The sequence below is a fragment of the Salvia splendens genome, chromosome 21 (genome assembly GCF_004379255.2).
Source record: "Salvia splendens isolate huo1 chromosome 21, SspV2, whole genome shotgun sequence".
NCBI classification, from domain to species: domain Eukaryota; kingdom Viridiplantae; phylum Streptophyta; class Magnoliopsida; order Lamiales; family Lamiaceae; genus Salvia; species Salvia splendens.
The window spans coordinates 20553029-20569605 of NC_056052.1; the positions used below are offsets into that span (position 1 = coordinate 20553029).

Below are 16577 nucleotides of genomic sequence, written 5' to 3' on the forward strand. Positions count from 1 at the left end.
AGAAAACAAAATAAATTACACAAAATCGAAAAATTATTCTAAACTATCAATTACTCCATATTTATTCAGTCCATAGACAATAGTTATATTTGACATTTTGGTATATCTAGAAAAGTTAGCTCATTTTTATCTATCGATATTACTCCACAACATATTTTTTCAATATGCCACTTTATTTACCAGTCCATAAGAGAAACTTTAGCACATGAATAGTGAAAGAAAAAAGATGGATAAGTTTTATAATTGTGAGTGTTAAGAAATTGGCAAGGAATGATATGAAATACTCATAAGATTAAAATAAAGAACCACAAAAAGAAAAGCATGAATGCCCTCGAGTTAAGTCCTAGACTATTTATTTTGAAGTTTGATCCACCTAAATCTTATTACTCCCATTTGATCCATTTACCAGATGATTCATTTGATGTATACAAAATATTTTCTACAAAAGATAGTTTAACTGCATTTTATCATTCTTTTTATCAATTTCATATTTTCTCGAAAAATTAATTTATGGGGAGAGAGAGAGAGTATAGTTTACTGAATAAATTTTTTTAATTAGTCGTCACATCAACCCAATTATTTTTTTATAACCGCTCATGATTGTTTGATTCTAATTTAGTTGCCACGTAGCTATGTCCAATGTCCGTTCTCATCGTGCCACATTTATATTCCCAATTATTAATATGAGGAGTCCCATTCCATCCCATCCCATCCCATCCCATCCCATCCCATCCCATCCCATCCAACTATAGAACACACAAAATTAAGCACTTAACATTACAAGCCACCTGTATATTTATAAGCCACTATATATATGAAATATCGATTTTATATTTATTGAATTGAATTGAATTGAATTAGCCTTGTCCATTCAATGTTTTGCATACCCGTATTTTTATTTATATACTACTCCTAGCATAGATTATGTGCGTTGCACATATAACTTCTTAGTAACTAGTCATTTAATTGCTAAAAGCATCCACGTCCGTGCTCTTGCCAACGAGCACGGATGTGGGTCAGGTTCCATTTTTACTCCCTGTTATTAGGCAAGAGCACAACACCCACATCTGTGCTCTTCCGCAATACCAAGCTCAAGAGTCCCACCATTCTATTATTCAATTTAAATAAAAACATTTCCACAAAATTAAAATGCATTAAAATTACCCGAACTAATATTACAAATTATAAAAAAATAAAAATTACATAATTAAAATCATAAAAACTAAAAATTACATAATTAAAATCCTAAAAATTAAAAATTTCATAATTAAACTCCTAAAAAATAAAAATTACATAATTAAACTCCTAAAAAAATTACATAATTAAGGCTAAAAATACCCCCGTGGAAGACTATTCATCAGACTCTACCACCAATGTTCTTTGAAGACCCTGTATCATTGCCACATGCGATCGAAGTTGCTCGGGGGTCATAGTTGACCTATCGGCCAAATTGAGTTGGGCTAAAATCCCCACAACGAGTTGGTGGGGGGTTGAGGTGGCATATAGGGAGCGGGTTCGGGGTCGGGGGCGGATGGAGTCGCGGCGCGACGGCGGTTGGCCGCCGCCTTCTTCCTTCCTTGCGGCCGGCGTTGGGAACTGCTCGGGCCGGCGTCGGGGCTACCCAAGTTAGCTCCGGCAAGTTGGCTAGCCACATCGTCGGAGCCAGCGTCGGATAGGGATACCGACCTCGACCGTTTGGAGGAGGAGCTAGAGGAGGATGATACGCCTCCCCTATACTTCGGATGCACCCGCGTCTCCTGCCAAATGTTGAGGTACTTGAACGGCTTATAGTTCATGGATTGGTAGGTCGCCAAGGCGGAACTGATGATGTCAAGCTCGCTCCGGCCGCTCCCCGCCGACTGCTCTTCCTGGAGGTAATACCCCTGGAACTTTTGGATTTCTTCGTTGGCTCCGTATATGGCATTGCGCACCATACTCTCGTTGCGCTCGATTGTTCCAGCCGACCGGTTTTGATTGTACCGGCGACAGATGCGCCACCAATAATGGTCACCGGATTGGTTCCAGTGGCGGATCCAGGATTTTCGATTCGGGGGTGCAATAAATTTGTATAGTTACTCGGAACTTCAAATTCTGACTTTAGCATAAATTAAGATTAACATAATACTATATTAATGCTTCATATATAACACTAAAGTAACGTTTATTGTATAGAAGAAAAATATACTATGTTAATTTACTTTAATTTTTATATATATTTTTTAAAATAAAGTATTTATTTGAAATATTATTACTCTAAGATAGTGTTTATTGTAGAAAAAATTATATATGAACCACTCGTTTAGAATAATTAACACAAAAATATAAAATACTCCTACTAGACTAGTGTAATGTTTATTTATTGGAGTATATGTTGTCACTTAAATATTGTATAAAAATTAATTAAATCAATAATAACGCTTACTTAGACTAGTGTAATGTTTATTTATTGGAGTATATTTGCCAATTAAATAGTGTATAAAAATTAATTAAAACAACAATAACGCTGACAAAAAGAATCGAACTCAGGCATCCTGATCATGTAGAGAATTACAGCAACTTACCGCTGCACCAACACCACTGTTTAGTTATTAGCACATATAAATATATAATTAGCATGAAATTTGGGGGTACAGTAGTACCCCCTTGTTCCAATGTGGCTCTGCCACTGATTGGTTCGTACCAACCTCCGGATCTTCAGAGATTGACAAATACGCTTTGAATAATTGCTCCATCTCCCCTGGAGTGTACGGGGTGCGGACGCCACGAGTAGGAAGAGGAGGAGTTTGAGAGGGGGTGGTTCGGGTGTTCACCCGTATTGCCCTTTGGGGGCATGGTCGTCGATCGGGTAAGGCCGGTAGCCACCCGGAACTTGCGAACCTTGGGTTTGAGGAGGGGCCGAATATTCCGTTTCCGGACTAGGAAATGGTTGTGAACCGAACCAATCGGGGTTCCAACCGTGGGAGCAGGAGGGGTGATCGCCGGAGCCGGATATTTTTTTGTTGTGAGTGAAAGAAAGATTGAGAATTGTAAGAATATAAATGAGAGAATTTAGATGAGAATTGTGTAGTGTGGTGTGAATTTTTTGGTGTGGAAGTGGGGGTATTTATAGATGAAAATGTGTATTTTTGGGGAAAAAAATTGACAAATAAATTAAAAGTGGGTAGAAAACGGATATAATTTTTTGGGAAGTGGGAAAATATTTTTTTTATTTTTAATCAAATTTTTTAATTAAAATCCGATTTTTTTAAAAAAAACAAATTGCCAACGGCATTGCCGTTGGCCAATCACAAGCTGACACGTAGGTTGCTCGCTGGCACGGATGTGCTCGATGCATCAAGCAGCGCCGTGCCAGCGGCAAGAGCGCAGCGGCGAGCAGCGGTTGCCGCGCCGCTGGCACGGACAGATGGACGGCGGATTTCAACCGTTGTGGATGCTCTAACTACGACTAATTTAAGACCATAGGATTTTAGAAAACTTGTGGTCTACAGTTTGCCACATGTAATTTTTGTTTTTATTAATTAAATCAAAAAATATAAAAAAAATTATCAAATTAGGGTTTGGATGAAAATGTCAATATAGTGTTTCGAAAATATCAACAGCTTTGAGAATGTCAACACAATGCTTTGAGAATGTTAACACATTGCTTATATTGACATTATGCATGTATTATATTAACATATTTTATATACTATGTTGACATTTGTTGCTGTACGAAAAAATTGAAAATTTTCGAATTTTTTTCACATTTTGACATCAGAACATATGCAAGTGAGATCTCGTTAGAATCCTTATGAAATTATCTTTAATTTGATATATGTTGTGCGAAAAAATAATTTAAATCAAGAAAGTTATATGCGTTTTAAAGTTATGAGATATTTTTCAAAAGTTAGTTACAATTAATTTGTTGTAAATTGACATTAAGATTTTATTGACGTTTTTTGTTGATCGATATTTTGGGGCTGATGATCTAGGCCCTTAATTTGATTATCTAATGACTATTATTTAAGTATAATTAGTAATTAAGTATTGAGTTAGCAATATAACACTCCCCTAACTTCTTATTTTAATGCAATTTATTCTTTTACAAATAGTAATATAGTTGAAAATTATTAACCACTGATTATTAATTAATTTCAGTAACTGGCATTGACATATTAAAACTAATTACAATTTACTTGTGTACAATTTGGACCATCAAAATTGTAGTATAATAATAATAATAATAATTTATTACTACTACTATAAATTATGAAGTTGCAAACGCGCATTTATATTTATCCAACTATAAGGCAGGAAAGTTGATCCCAGCTTATAGTCCCAATTAGTTAATAAAATAAATTATGTTAATTGCTATTATGGCTATAATTGTAGTTATCAAATGAAGAAAGTTCGCAATATGATACTCTCACTTGGATTTAAGTAGGTTTTTGTCTAATCATTTACTAATTGTTTGTGTTAACATGTATGTTGAGAGCAAAATATGGATTCAAATCAAATTTTTAGGTCAACATTCTCTTTATCTTTGAATGTGGCCTGCGCCTTAACCATGTCAATCATTGTAGAAAAAATTATGACCAGAAATGAGCATTAGTAGGAGCTATATTTTCAAATATTATTTGAAAATAATTTTTTTATATGATTATAATAAGGGCTTTAATATAATTCTATGTATAAATTATGAATAAATTATAAAACTTTATAAAAAATTTAAAAAAATTATTAGGGATAAAAGCCCTCCTCTCTCTCCACATGTGTCCGCCCTATGACCATTATATATAAGATGTCAAGTGTTGTGTGGAAGATGCACGGGCTGTGCCGTAACCATCTCTAATGCATGGCCCGTGCAACATTGAGCTATAGGAAAATTTAATCATCTAATCCGCACACGGCCCGTGTCGAGCTAGGACCTTAATGCCAGCTTGTGCGGCCATGCATAGCCAGATGTCAAGCTTTATTCAAGTAGTTGCACATATACAATGATGATGATGAAGAGGATGAAGAGAGTGAAAAAGAAAGAGTATCAAAGAGAAGTGAGAGAGAGATGAGGAAGATGATGACATGGATTTTTTTTTAATTTATAAACATAATGAAATCAAAACGACGATGTCAATGGAGAAAAACTAGAAAAGTCTGCAGTTCGTATAATTGTATTTAAAAGTAAAGTTCGGGAGAAAAATAAGAAAATATTGAAAGGTTGAGTATTTATATTTATTAATTTGTGTATTTAACTCGGAAAAATCTCTCCATTGGAGATTCTGGCAGTGGAGGAAAGTTCATGAGATATCAGTCCGTCGATGAAAGACGCAAGTATCTACTTGAAAGGTTGTCTTAAGCTTTACATTGCTGTAATGAATACTTCGATGTTGTTTTTCTCTAATCGGGTATGAACAGATGTAAGGAAATTACAATTGATGTCAAGAGGGCTCGAACTCGGCACCTCATACAATAATGTCTAAGCTCCTTGCCGCTAGGACAAAGGCTCTGAACGAATAGGAGTCTTTGTTATCTTTTAAATCATTCATTGAAGAAATACAATTTATCCTTTTTATCGTCTTTTACTTTTCTCTACAATTTACTTTATCAAAAACTCTAGTTGAACGATAGTTGGCTGCTCGACGGGAGGATCCCGCAAACGAATCATCTTCTCCGCGATTTCACAGTTATCTCTCGATATGAGTTTACTCGTATCATCTGGTGCTTTCATTGTGTTCTCATCCTCCGTCAGCATGTACCAACAACGACAATTCTCGGAGTTGCAATTTTCCAACAATGGATTGCCATATGATGTGCCATCATTCAACGCGGCAGATCAATTTCAGCCCACTCCCTACCACCAGAACCCTCAATTCGGCAACCGTCATACACAACCGCCGCAGCCACGACCCCCTTCCTGTTGGGACCCACCTTGGTATCACGTGCAACAAGAGTACAGATCCTATGTTCAAGAATCCCCAACCGTATGGCCATCTACCTGCTGGGACTTGCCGAGACAACACACACCTCAACACCACCACCAAGATCTGATCCAGCCGCCTTATGGCTACGAAACAGCGTCGACTTGTGATCTAGATCCCTACCGACGACAACGCAGCCCTCCTGACTGGTCGTCGCCACCGCAGCGCTCACCCTCTTCCTGGTATCCACCGAAGCACCAACGCACAACAACAGCTATCAATTATGGAGAGAAGGAATCCGAAAATGGTCCTAATGATTTTTGGGATTCTTCTAAATACGAAGAAGACGTGATTGCTGGCTATAGTGAGGAGACTTGGTTTTTGGCTCATGAAATTGTTTACCAAAGTGACACTGTGAAGGGGAAAGGACATGGGAGTACTCCACCCACGGAGACGCAGGATTTGGAACTGGACCTACCATTGGCTGCCTTGGCTTCACAGCTTGAGCGCTTGACCGCAGTTGTCAAGCAATTGGTGTCCCAGATGGATGCAAACGAGAGTCGCTTGAGCGATTCACACGCTGCAATGCGTCCTCCACCAGCCCCAGCGTTCAGCGTCCATCCAGTCCTTCCGTTAAGCATCTCGTACACAACGCCGGTATTGTGTCCCCTACAGCAACCGACCGTTGCATCCCCAGCTGTTCTCCGTCACGTTCCACACCAGGTTTTGATGCCGTACTCACCCGATATGTCGTCCTACTCCGCTGCACCCTACGATTTGCAATCGCTCGTGAACCGCGACACCGCAGACAGCCTACAACAGCCACATCACTGCAGGAAGCAGCTTGCCGGACCCTTCACCAAGGATGTCGCTCACATCGAGCACCCCCTTGCTTCAATCGCCAAATTGGAGTCTTTCTTGGATGACACCGACCGCCACGTGGGGGAACTGCACACCCAGCCTCGACCTCCACTAGCCCCGCCCAACGGACAACTGTCGGGCTCACATATGGGTCCCTTTTTGGAGTTGCAGATTGAACAGGTGGATATAGTCGAAGAGAAATTGTTAGATGATGAAGGAGATGGTGGATCCAACCCCCTATCCGTCATTGACTATGTTAAGTCACCATTTGGGTGTATATCGACTCCACTTGAGTATATATCAACTGTATTGAAGAGTAGTGAATGGAAGAAATGCATCAATGGGTCATTACAGGACTTGCAAGAGTCAAATGATCTCTATTTGCATATTATTTGGAGAAGTTCAAGCAAATTCGGTGATATATATTATGAAGTCCATTTTGTGAAGACGGTGGAGCTTGATATTTTTGTTAAGCTGCTTGATGAGAAGATCAAGAGATTGTCACCCTTTGCAACTCAGCTATCGACGGGTGCTCCTCCATTTGTGGATGTTTTGCTTGAGTTGTCGAGGAATGAGAGATGTGGCTTTGTTCTTGGTGATTTCTCTATTAAAGCTCTCATTTTGGACATGTTTGTGGCCGGAAGTGATAAAACGTTCACACTAATTGAGTGGACATTGTCCGAGCTCATACAACACAAGAGAGCTAATAATGAGCATTTGCATGCAATTGATCCAGGTGGGGATAACTCCCCAAAGATTTTGTTCACAACAGTCTTCAGTTTGTGTAGACGGTGGGGATAAGTCCATTTTGTGAAGACGGTGGAGCTTGATATTTTTGTTAAGCTGCTTGATGAGAAGATCAAGAGATTGTCACCCTTTGCAACTCGGCTATCGACAGGTGCTCCTCCATTTGTGGATGTTTTGCTTGAGTTGTCGAGGAATGAGAGATGTGGCTTTGTTCTTGGTGATATCTCTATTAAAGCTCTCATTTTGGACATGTTTGTGGCCGGAAGTGATAAAACGTTCACACTAATTGAGTGGACATTGTCCAAGCTCATACAACACAAGAGAGCTAATAATGAGCATTTGCATGTAATTGATCCAGGTGGGGATAACTCCCCAAAGATTTTTTTCACAACAGTCTTCAGTTTGTGTAGACGGTGGAGACGGTGGGGATAAGTCCATTTTGTGAAGACGGTGGAGCTTGATATTTTTGTTAAGCTGCTTGATGAGAAGATCAAGAGATTGTCACCCTTTGCAACTCGGCTATCGACATGTGCTCCTCCATTTGTGGATGTTTTGCTTGAGTTGTCGAGGAATGAGAGATGTGGCTTTGTTCTTGGTGATATCTCTATTAAAGCTCTCATTTTGGACATGTTTGTGGCCGGAAGTGATAAAACGTTCACACTAATTGAGTGGACATTGTCCGAGCTCATACAACACAAGAGAGCTAATAATGAGCATTTGCATGCAATTGATCCAGGTGGGGATAACTCCCCAAAGATTTTGTTCACAACAGTCTTCAGTTTGTGTTGGTTTCCACCTTGAGGACAAGGTGAATTTCAACCGTGGGGGAATTGTACGAGTATATCTATAGAATATTCTCATATCTCTATTATTTCATATATTATTGATTTAGCATATCTTTCATATTTCTTGATCACTAAGTTAGGTTATTAGGGAGTATTATAAATAGGAGTCTTTGTTATCTTTTAAATCATTCATTGAAGAAATACAATTTATCTTTTTTTATCGTCTTTTACTTTTCTCTGCAATTTACTTTATCAAAAACTCTAGTTGGACGATAGTTGGCTGCTCGACGGGAGGATCCCGCGAACGAACCATCATCTTCTCCGCGATCTCACAGTTATCTCTCGATACGAGTTTACTCGTATCAATTTGGTTCAATGTTAAAACTAAGATATACGAATCTAGTTGGAACAGTTGAAATATCTTAATTTTCACTAATACTTTGGCAGTATTGAGTGTTAACTATAACCTAGCACATGGAAAAAAGGTCAAAAAAAAAGTCTTTAAACTCTAATATTAATTGGAAGTCTGAGGATGTGGAGTATGGGATGATATTCGAGGAAAGAATTATCTACGTAGGTAAGAAGTGAGGATTGTTTCATAGCTCAAATAGAAACAATCGTGAGAACTGATTAATTTGTGAATACCATATCAATAATATTTTCTCAATAATAATAAAAAATGATGATTCAAAGCATGACTTCCACCAAGGCCATTGTATGCTGGATAGTATTAGTTATGAGTTCAAACCCCCCGAAGTTATTGTTCAAAATGTATTATTTGACTTAGTGTTGAAATTTTATTAACTACAAACATCGTGTCAAACTTTAATTACAGTACATGAATCTATGGTAGTGGGATAAAGTTATATTAATATAAGTAATGCATTTATACATCATTAATGTATTATGCTAACAATTGGAGACTTGTAAAATTTTTGTGGGTTAGTAAACGCACAAATGTTCAATGAATATCAAAGTGGAGGTGGAAAATTTTGAACAAAGATTTAGGATAATAACATAGATGCATTATACAATTGTATCATCGATAACAAATGAGCCCTCAATTCTGAATACCCAATTCATACACTTATACAATGATGTGTATCCAATATAATACAACAAAAATACTATTTATGTGAGGATCGGATATGTATTTTCTGTGCAATTGGGCTATTCATGTGAATTCAAAATTTGACCAACATACTGATCAGTCCATTAAAGTACGAGTTATAATCAACTTGCAACTATCTACTTGTCATATTATATTGCATGTCAACTGGTAGGGATGGATGTAATTTGCTTTGTGCTTTATTGTGTGGGTTTCTTTTTTCTACTCTTCCTGTTGTTTTGCAACTCATGGGGCATACTAAATTGTCATATATTGCAAATTGCAACTCTTTTGTCTTCTATAAATTCATTATAGTTTGTCATGTGTATGTAGATATTTGTTTTGTTATTTACTGGAAATAGAAGTGAATGGCCTCAAATGTATTTTTTTGGTTACAACTGGCCTCAATTATTTGACAATTAAGTTTAATGAATCCAAACTTTTCTATACTTAATTACTACTCCATGTCATTAAAATAGATTCCAAGAGAAACGCTTAATTAATGAATATAGTACATATAGTTGCGCACTATGGTCAATAAGTGAAATTCTGTTAAAAATCAAAGCAAATCTCGGCCCTTAGATCCTTAAATTGGATGGTTGTGATAATAATATCCGAGCTACATTATTAGACTAAAACGCGTTACATTATTAGCCGAGCTACATTATTAGACTACACAATCTATATTATTATATGACACGTAACATTAATCTAACGGTTAGATCACAAGATCTAATGACTGAGATTTACTTTGATTTTTGACAGAATTTCACCTATTGATTTGATCACATCCCCTATAGTTTAATTTGTTTAATTCTGTATATTGAGTTCCAAAATACATTGTCGTATTTATGATAAGTATGATAACTATACTTATATTTATAACATAAAAAGATAGCTATGGGTATTTTGGTTTTGTATGGGCTATAAGTTTATAACTTATACACATCAGTTGCATTCCTATTCATCATACAGAATATATGCTACTAGATTTCCTTTTTCCTTCTTTTTCTGGATAAAAAGTTCAATCTTTGAAAAGGGTCTATTTTAGATATATGCATCCCTTTCTTGTTATGACTTTTTCATGGAAATATTTCAAAAAAAATAAGAATTATTATGAGTATTTTCAAAAAAATATACTCCCACCTCCACGTCAAAAGCTCCCAATTAAATCTCCATGATCATGATTCACGTCAAAAATTTCCACCCCCTTCCGTGTTAAATTTTTTCTAATTTTCTTTTTCTTCTTCTTCATTCATCTCTATCCTATCAAAGTATCAAACATTTCTCATTAAATACTGCCGATTTTTCATACTCTTCAATTTTTTTGGAAGCTCTCTCTCCTGATTCAATGCTTTGTTTCATTCTTCTTGCTTGCTACTTTTCGTGAATTAATTTTCCATTGGCACCACTAATTCTTATCACTTATCGAGGCATGGTTATCAATTAGGTGTGCAAAATTTAAATTATAATTCATAGCGTCTGAATTCTCTGTAAATTTTTACGAGCGCTATTTTTTTTTCTAATAGCGAATGAAGGAGATACAAATCTATTATGTACAATGAAGACGGAAGAGAGAAAATCCATAAGCAATTAATAATGCTTTTATACAATTTTTGAGTCACTTTGAGATAGCATAAGCTTTTATAAAAAAGAGTGAACTACAAAAAAGTCCTTGGACTATGGGTCGTCGATAGTCCCTGGACTTTAAAATATCGTCAGACATTCATGGACTAAGGAAAATACTCAAATCTTTCATTTTAAAAATATTAAATTTTTTATGAATAGAAAAGTCTTATTTGATCTAAATCTTCAAACCAAAACGACAGAAGCGATTCGTCGAACACTTTGCATGCAAGCAGAAGATTTACATAGTGCCCTCAAATTATTATCTAACATCTAAATTAAATCTTTTCCTTACAAAAAATAAGGATACACCTTGCATAAAACACAAAAATTTTGAAAAAAAAATCAAATAGTACCTAGTTGTTTCAAACATGCACCCCTCCTCTGAAATATGTAGAAAATATCACATGACTAATCATATGAATTGGTTCGAGGACGGTTATTTTTAGGGGTGCAATTGTACTTTTTGACTCACAACAAACAACAGATGATTTATTTCGATAAAAAATGTCACATGACAAGCCAGAACTCACTAAAATTTAATGAATTAGCTTTGAATCATATTTTATTTATTCACTTTGATTTTACAATTATTAATTTTAATTATATTAATTACATAAAAAATGGAGTAATAGATATGATGAGAATAAAAAAACAAGATTTTCATGTATTTCGTTTAGACGATATAAACTTTTGCATAACAATTGACATAAATATCAATTAATTTATATCTTGCAGTTAACATAATTGATTAAAATTAAATGGACTATTATTTTATTATATTTATTTCCTAGATAATTTTTTTATTTTTTGTGTGTTTATTTATCCTAGTATTTTTAAAATCTATATTGCAGTTTATTCTATGTATACCAAAACAAACATTTAAAATATTAATAAGACCATAACATTTACTCATTTACTTATATAGGAGTATAACTTTTTGCACTTTTATTTTTAATCAAATTAATTTTATTGGTATTTTTATTTATTTTAGTATAATTATAATAAAAAAATAGTTGAAATTATTATAATTTAATTTTTTATATATAATATTTATCTAATAATATGTATGTTCAACCTAATACTGCATGTTTGTATTTTATTTAAGGTACATGCTATCTAGTAATATATTTGTATCAGATCAGATTTCATAAACATTATGAATTATATGTTTAAATATCTTATTCTTATTATATATCATAAACATTATTCTTATGACTTTCATAAACATTATTCTTATGACTTTCAATGTTATCTATATTGTAGTTAAATTCTAGTTTTCACGACCAATGGACACTACTGCTAATTGAATATTAATATGTTATTTATTTTATTATAAAATATATCAGATTTATAAATATTTAATTCTGCCCCAGAAGGATACTCCATCCGTTCCTTGTTAATAGAGACATTTCTTTTCGGCATGGAATTTAAGAATAATGTATTAAATGAATAGTGAAAAAAGTAAGAGAGAATAAAGTAAGAGTGATGAAGAAAGAATAAAGTAAGAGAAATGAATTACTTTTTTGCCAAAAATAAAAATGACTCAATTAACTTGAAACTTTTCAAAATAGAAAAATGACTTTATTAATATGGAACGGAGGGAGTACATAATTGAAACTAGACATGCATGCTATGATTGTTATTAGTAGCGCTGACACTTATACACCGACCACCGTAATGAAATTAATGTAGAAGATAAAGAAATGAATCAAACAATCGATTTTTAAAAAATAAAAAGAATAATTTTTAAATTAATTTAACTTTTTTTTTACTTTTTATTATATTTAACTTTAATAAAGTCCATAAATATTTATTCAACAAATTATGCATATATATCAAGATAATAAAAGGTTTCAAAGTAAACTATTATAAAAAGTTCAAAAAATCTTTGAATTTTATTAGAAATTTCATTTGGTATTGCATTTATAACATTGATGAAATTCAATATAGATGATAAAGAAATGAATCAAACAATCGATTTAAAAGGAATAAAGAGAATAATTCTAAAATAAATTTACTTATATTTTATGAATTTTTATTATATTTAACTTTATTAAAATTCACAAATATTTATTCGATAAATTATGCATATATACCAAGATAATAAAAGGTTTCAAAGAAACTATAATAAAAAGTCCAAATAATCTTTGATTTTTAATTAGTACTTTCATTTGGTATTGCATTTATGACACTAATGAAATTCAATATAGATGATAAAGAAATGAATCAAACAATCGATTTAAAAAAAATGAAGAGAATAATTTTTAAATTAAATTTACTAATTATATTTTGAAACTTTTTACTATATTTAACTTTATTAAAGTCCACATATTTTTATTCAATGAATTATGCATATATACCAAGATAATAAAAGTTTTCAAAGTCACTATAATAAAAAGTCCAATTTTTTAAAAAAAATTATTAGAACTTTCATTTGGTATCGCATTTATAACATTGAATGAAATGAAAAATTATATGCAGTTATTTTTTTATTATATTACTATAACATTATAAAATTTAATCAAAGTTATAAATTAAACAAAATAAAGAAAATATCAAAAAAAATCTCCTATCATAATTAAACTTTATAAGTAAATAAAACATACGAACATTATATATAAGACTATAACATAATTAGAATTTAGAATTTTGCATATTATTAATTTATAAGTTGAATTGAATTTTATAATGTATTTTAATTTATAAACTTAATTTGATTTTCATAGCGTATGAAAAAAAACACATAACAATATCAATATCACAATTAAGATTTGTAAGTATTTTAAATTACAAGTTTAAATTTATTTTGTAATGTTATGTATAGTACTAATTGCTTTTTAACCCATTGAAGATAGTGGTCGAGGAGAAAGAAGTTTATTAAAAAAAACGTGGAAGAGAGATGGAAGGAACTAACTATACGTGTTTAGCTTGATTGGCTAGTTTTGTGTCAACTTGAAATACAAATGTTATAAAATTTTAAACCGACCCAATTAATCCTCGTTCGATTAAGTAGTCACTCAAAAATCTAATGGAGTGATTAGATTGAACTCCCTATTAAATATACATTTGAAAATAAAAGAAAGCTGAATTTGTAGAAAGTAAAAAATGTTTGGGGCCAAATAGTAATTTTGGGTAAATAGTATGCATCCCTTGTGTGTATACACACTCCCACGTTTGCATCGACGGGCAGAACACCTAATCAAGTTTCTACAAATCCACAATTCTATAACTATGGTTGAAGCGTGTAAGATAAGTACTGCCAAAGAGAGAGAGGGGAGTCCATTGAAAATGGAATTCTTTGAGAGATAGGTCGACCCTTTGGGAGATATCTAAAATTTTCGACCCCTTGGGGATTTCCATCTTTGTCTTCATCTTCTGCAATCATTATCCCTCTTACTAACCTCGCTTCTTTCTTTTTTTGTGTCATATCTCGTTTGTTTCTTCCATCCTGGCTTCAATTTGGTTTTTGGGCGTTTTCATCGTTCGATTTTCTTCTGAAATTTCCAAAAGCCGCAGTCTTTTGAGGCGAACAAAAGGGGCTTTTCAATTCGATTGCCTTTGATCATTTTCTTAGATTTTACGAACCAAGATTATATTTTTTAAAAAATTTAGGCATTCTTGTTTAAGACTCGTTCAACACTTGAAATTGAAATCTTGTTGATTTTTATGTGCGTGTGTGAGTGTTTGTTTATGAATTAGCTTGTTTATGACTGTTTATTAATCTATCTGGAAGAGCTCAGATTGTATTTGAGCATTCTTTAAAAATTCGACTAGTATTTTGTGTAATGTTGATTAGGGGCCATTAATTATTTAATCATCATTTGATGCTTCTTTTAGCATTTAATATCCAAAGTTTTTTGTTTTGGATTGATTGGGAAAATGATGTGTACTGAATATTTGTTATTTGTTTGAAATTGCTATTTAATTGAGCCAGGATTCTTTCTATCATCAATTCATTGATTCTTGCTATCTCCAAGTGCTTGTCTGAGAGAAGAGAGACATAGAGAGAGAAAAGAAATGGCTATTTCTTTCACTAGATTCCCATGGTTGTGGTTGGGTGGGGAAGATAAAGAGCAAGTCTCAAATGGATCAATGATAAATTCAATAAATTCTGTTGGGGAGTGGGGCTTGGGGCTGAGAGGAGAAGCTGAGAATTTGAAGTTATATTCGACGAAGAAGGGTGATGGAGGGATGAGGAATAGAAAATTGAAGAGGAAATGGAAGAGTAGGGAAGAGAGGAGCAGAAGGATTGATAAAGAGTATGATATGGTGGTGGTGCCATCAGATGGGGTTGGTTTATCATTATCCGAATCGGATGACTCGGATTGGTCTATCGGGTGGATGGAGCCTCACGCCCCCGATTTCCTCCAGAGTGATGACGAGGGAGACGACAGCTTTGCTGTGCTGGTCCCTTGCTATAGGCATGATTGCCAGAGATTGGAAGCAAAGGAGGCTGATCTCAGTATCCAGTTCTTGGATGGTTACTCTGCTGGTATGGCTGTCCCTTAATGCCTTGTTGAATTTCCTATGAATTGTTGTTTCAAATGTGTGTATGTGTTTGGTTTGTTAATTCGTATTGGTCTTCAATGCTGTGTGGTTGGAATGATCATGTGCTCTGTGTTCTGCATTAGGCATGGATTCTTGTTTACATAAAAACTAATGAATCTTATGCTTATGAATAGCTAAAAAGGGACATTACTGATACTACTAAGTTATGGGGAAAACTACTTATTTCCATCTTAGAAATGCATGAATTAAAAGCATAAATCATCTCAAATTCCAATTTGTTTTGATTTCTTTCTTGAAATGCAGTTCCAAGTTATGGCTTCTTTTCCAAACCATCATATCTATAAAATTTGGTGGAGAATTTACTGTTGTTAGTTCGTATTCGTTCATGTCTCAGCTTCGTCTCGTTTGTTGTGGCAGGCGGTAGGGAGTACATGGAACAGTGGCTTTCCTCTCTCCAAAAATCTTGAGCTGCTGCTAATCACTTCCAAAATTTGCCATCATTTAATACAACTATTGGTTTCTACATTCTGTAATTTCCTAAAAAAGTAAGGTGCTACTGGAAATCTATGTGTTGGGGCAGAAACAATGCATTGTGTTAGGCTCTTCTGTTATGTGGATTAGTATATTGACATTAATATTGATAATTAGTAGTAATGTATAAATCAGCATTGTAAATATGCTAAATGATGTTCAGACTTTCTACCCTCTTCTGTAAATAAATTATGTACATATTTGTTTGGTTGTCTTGTCTGTAATTTCTTTATTTGACACCTCCTTAATTCTTTACTATCAATCAGAACAAAAATAGATTGTATTTTGAAACAGATTATTGCTAACTGCATGCTATGTTTGAAGAATGAAATGCAGATCATGTGATCTTTGCTATTTCTTGATTAAAATTCACAAGTGATTTTTGCTTATGAGTGTTTCTTCAATGATTATGGTAAGAGTTAGGACAAGAATGCTCTATAACCCACTGCCTTAGATTTTGTTTGGCATCCAAAGGCTGAAAATGTATTCTTAGTTGCGGCTATCACTTTAGAG

General features: G+C 34.0%; 1 protein-coding gene across 1 annotated transcript; it reads left to right on the forward strand.

Annotated features, from left to right (window-relative positions):
* The first annotated feature begins 14189 nt into the window (after nt 1–14189).
* LOC121785052 lies at nt 14190–16275 on the forward strand. The gene is made up of 2 exons (XM_042183392.1): nt 14190–15516; nt 15951–16275. Exons 1-2 carry the CDS (start codon nt 15042–15044, stop codon nt 15998–16000), a joined length of 525 nt encoding a protein of 174 aa, XP_042039326.1. The 5' UTR covers nt 14190–15041; the 3' UTR covers nt 16001–16275.
* Nucleotides 16276–16577: the final 302 nt, after the last annotated feature.

Coding starts and splice junctions, on each gene's coding strand:
- LOC121785052 (XM_042183392.1), top strand. CDS start 15,042: ATGGCTATTTCTTTCACTAGATTCCCATGGTTGTGGTTGGGTGGGGAA. Junction 15,517..15,950: donor CTTGGATGGTTACTCTGCTG/GTATGGCTGTCC, acceptor TTGTTGTGGCAG/GCGGTAGGGAGTACATGGAA.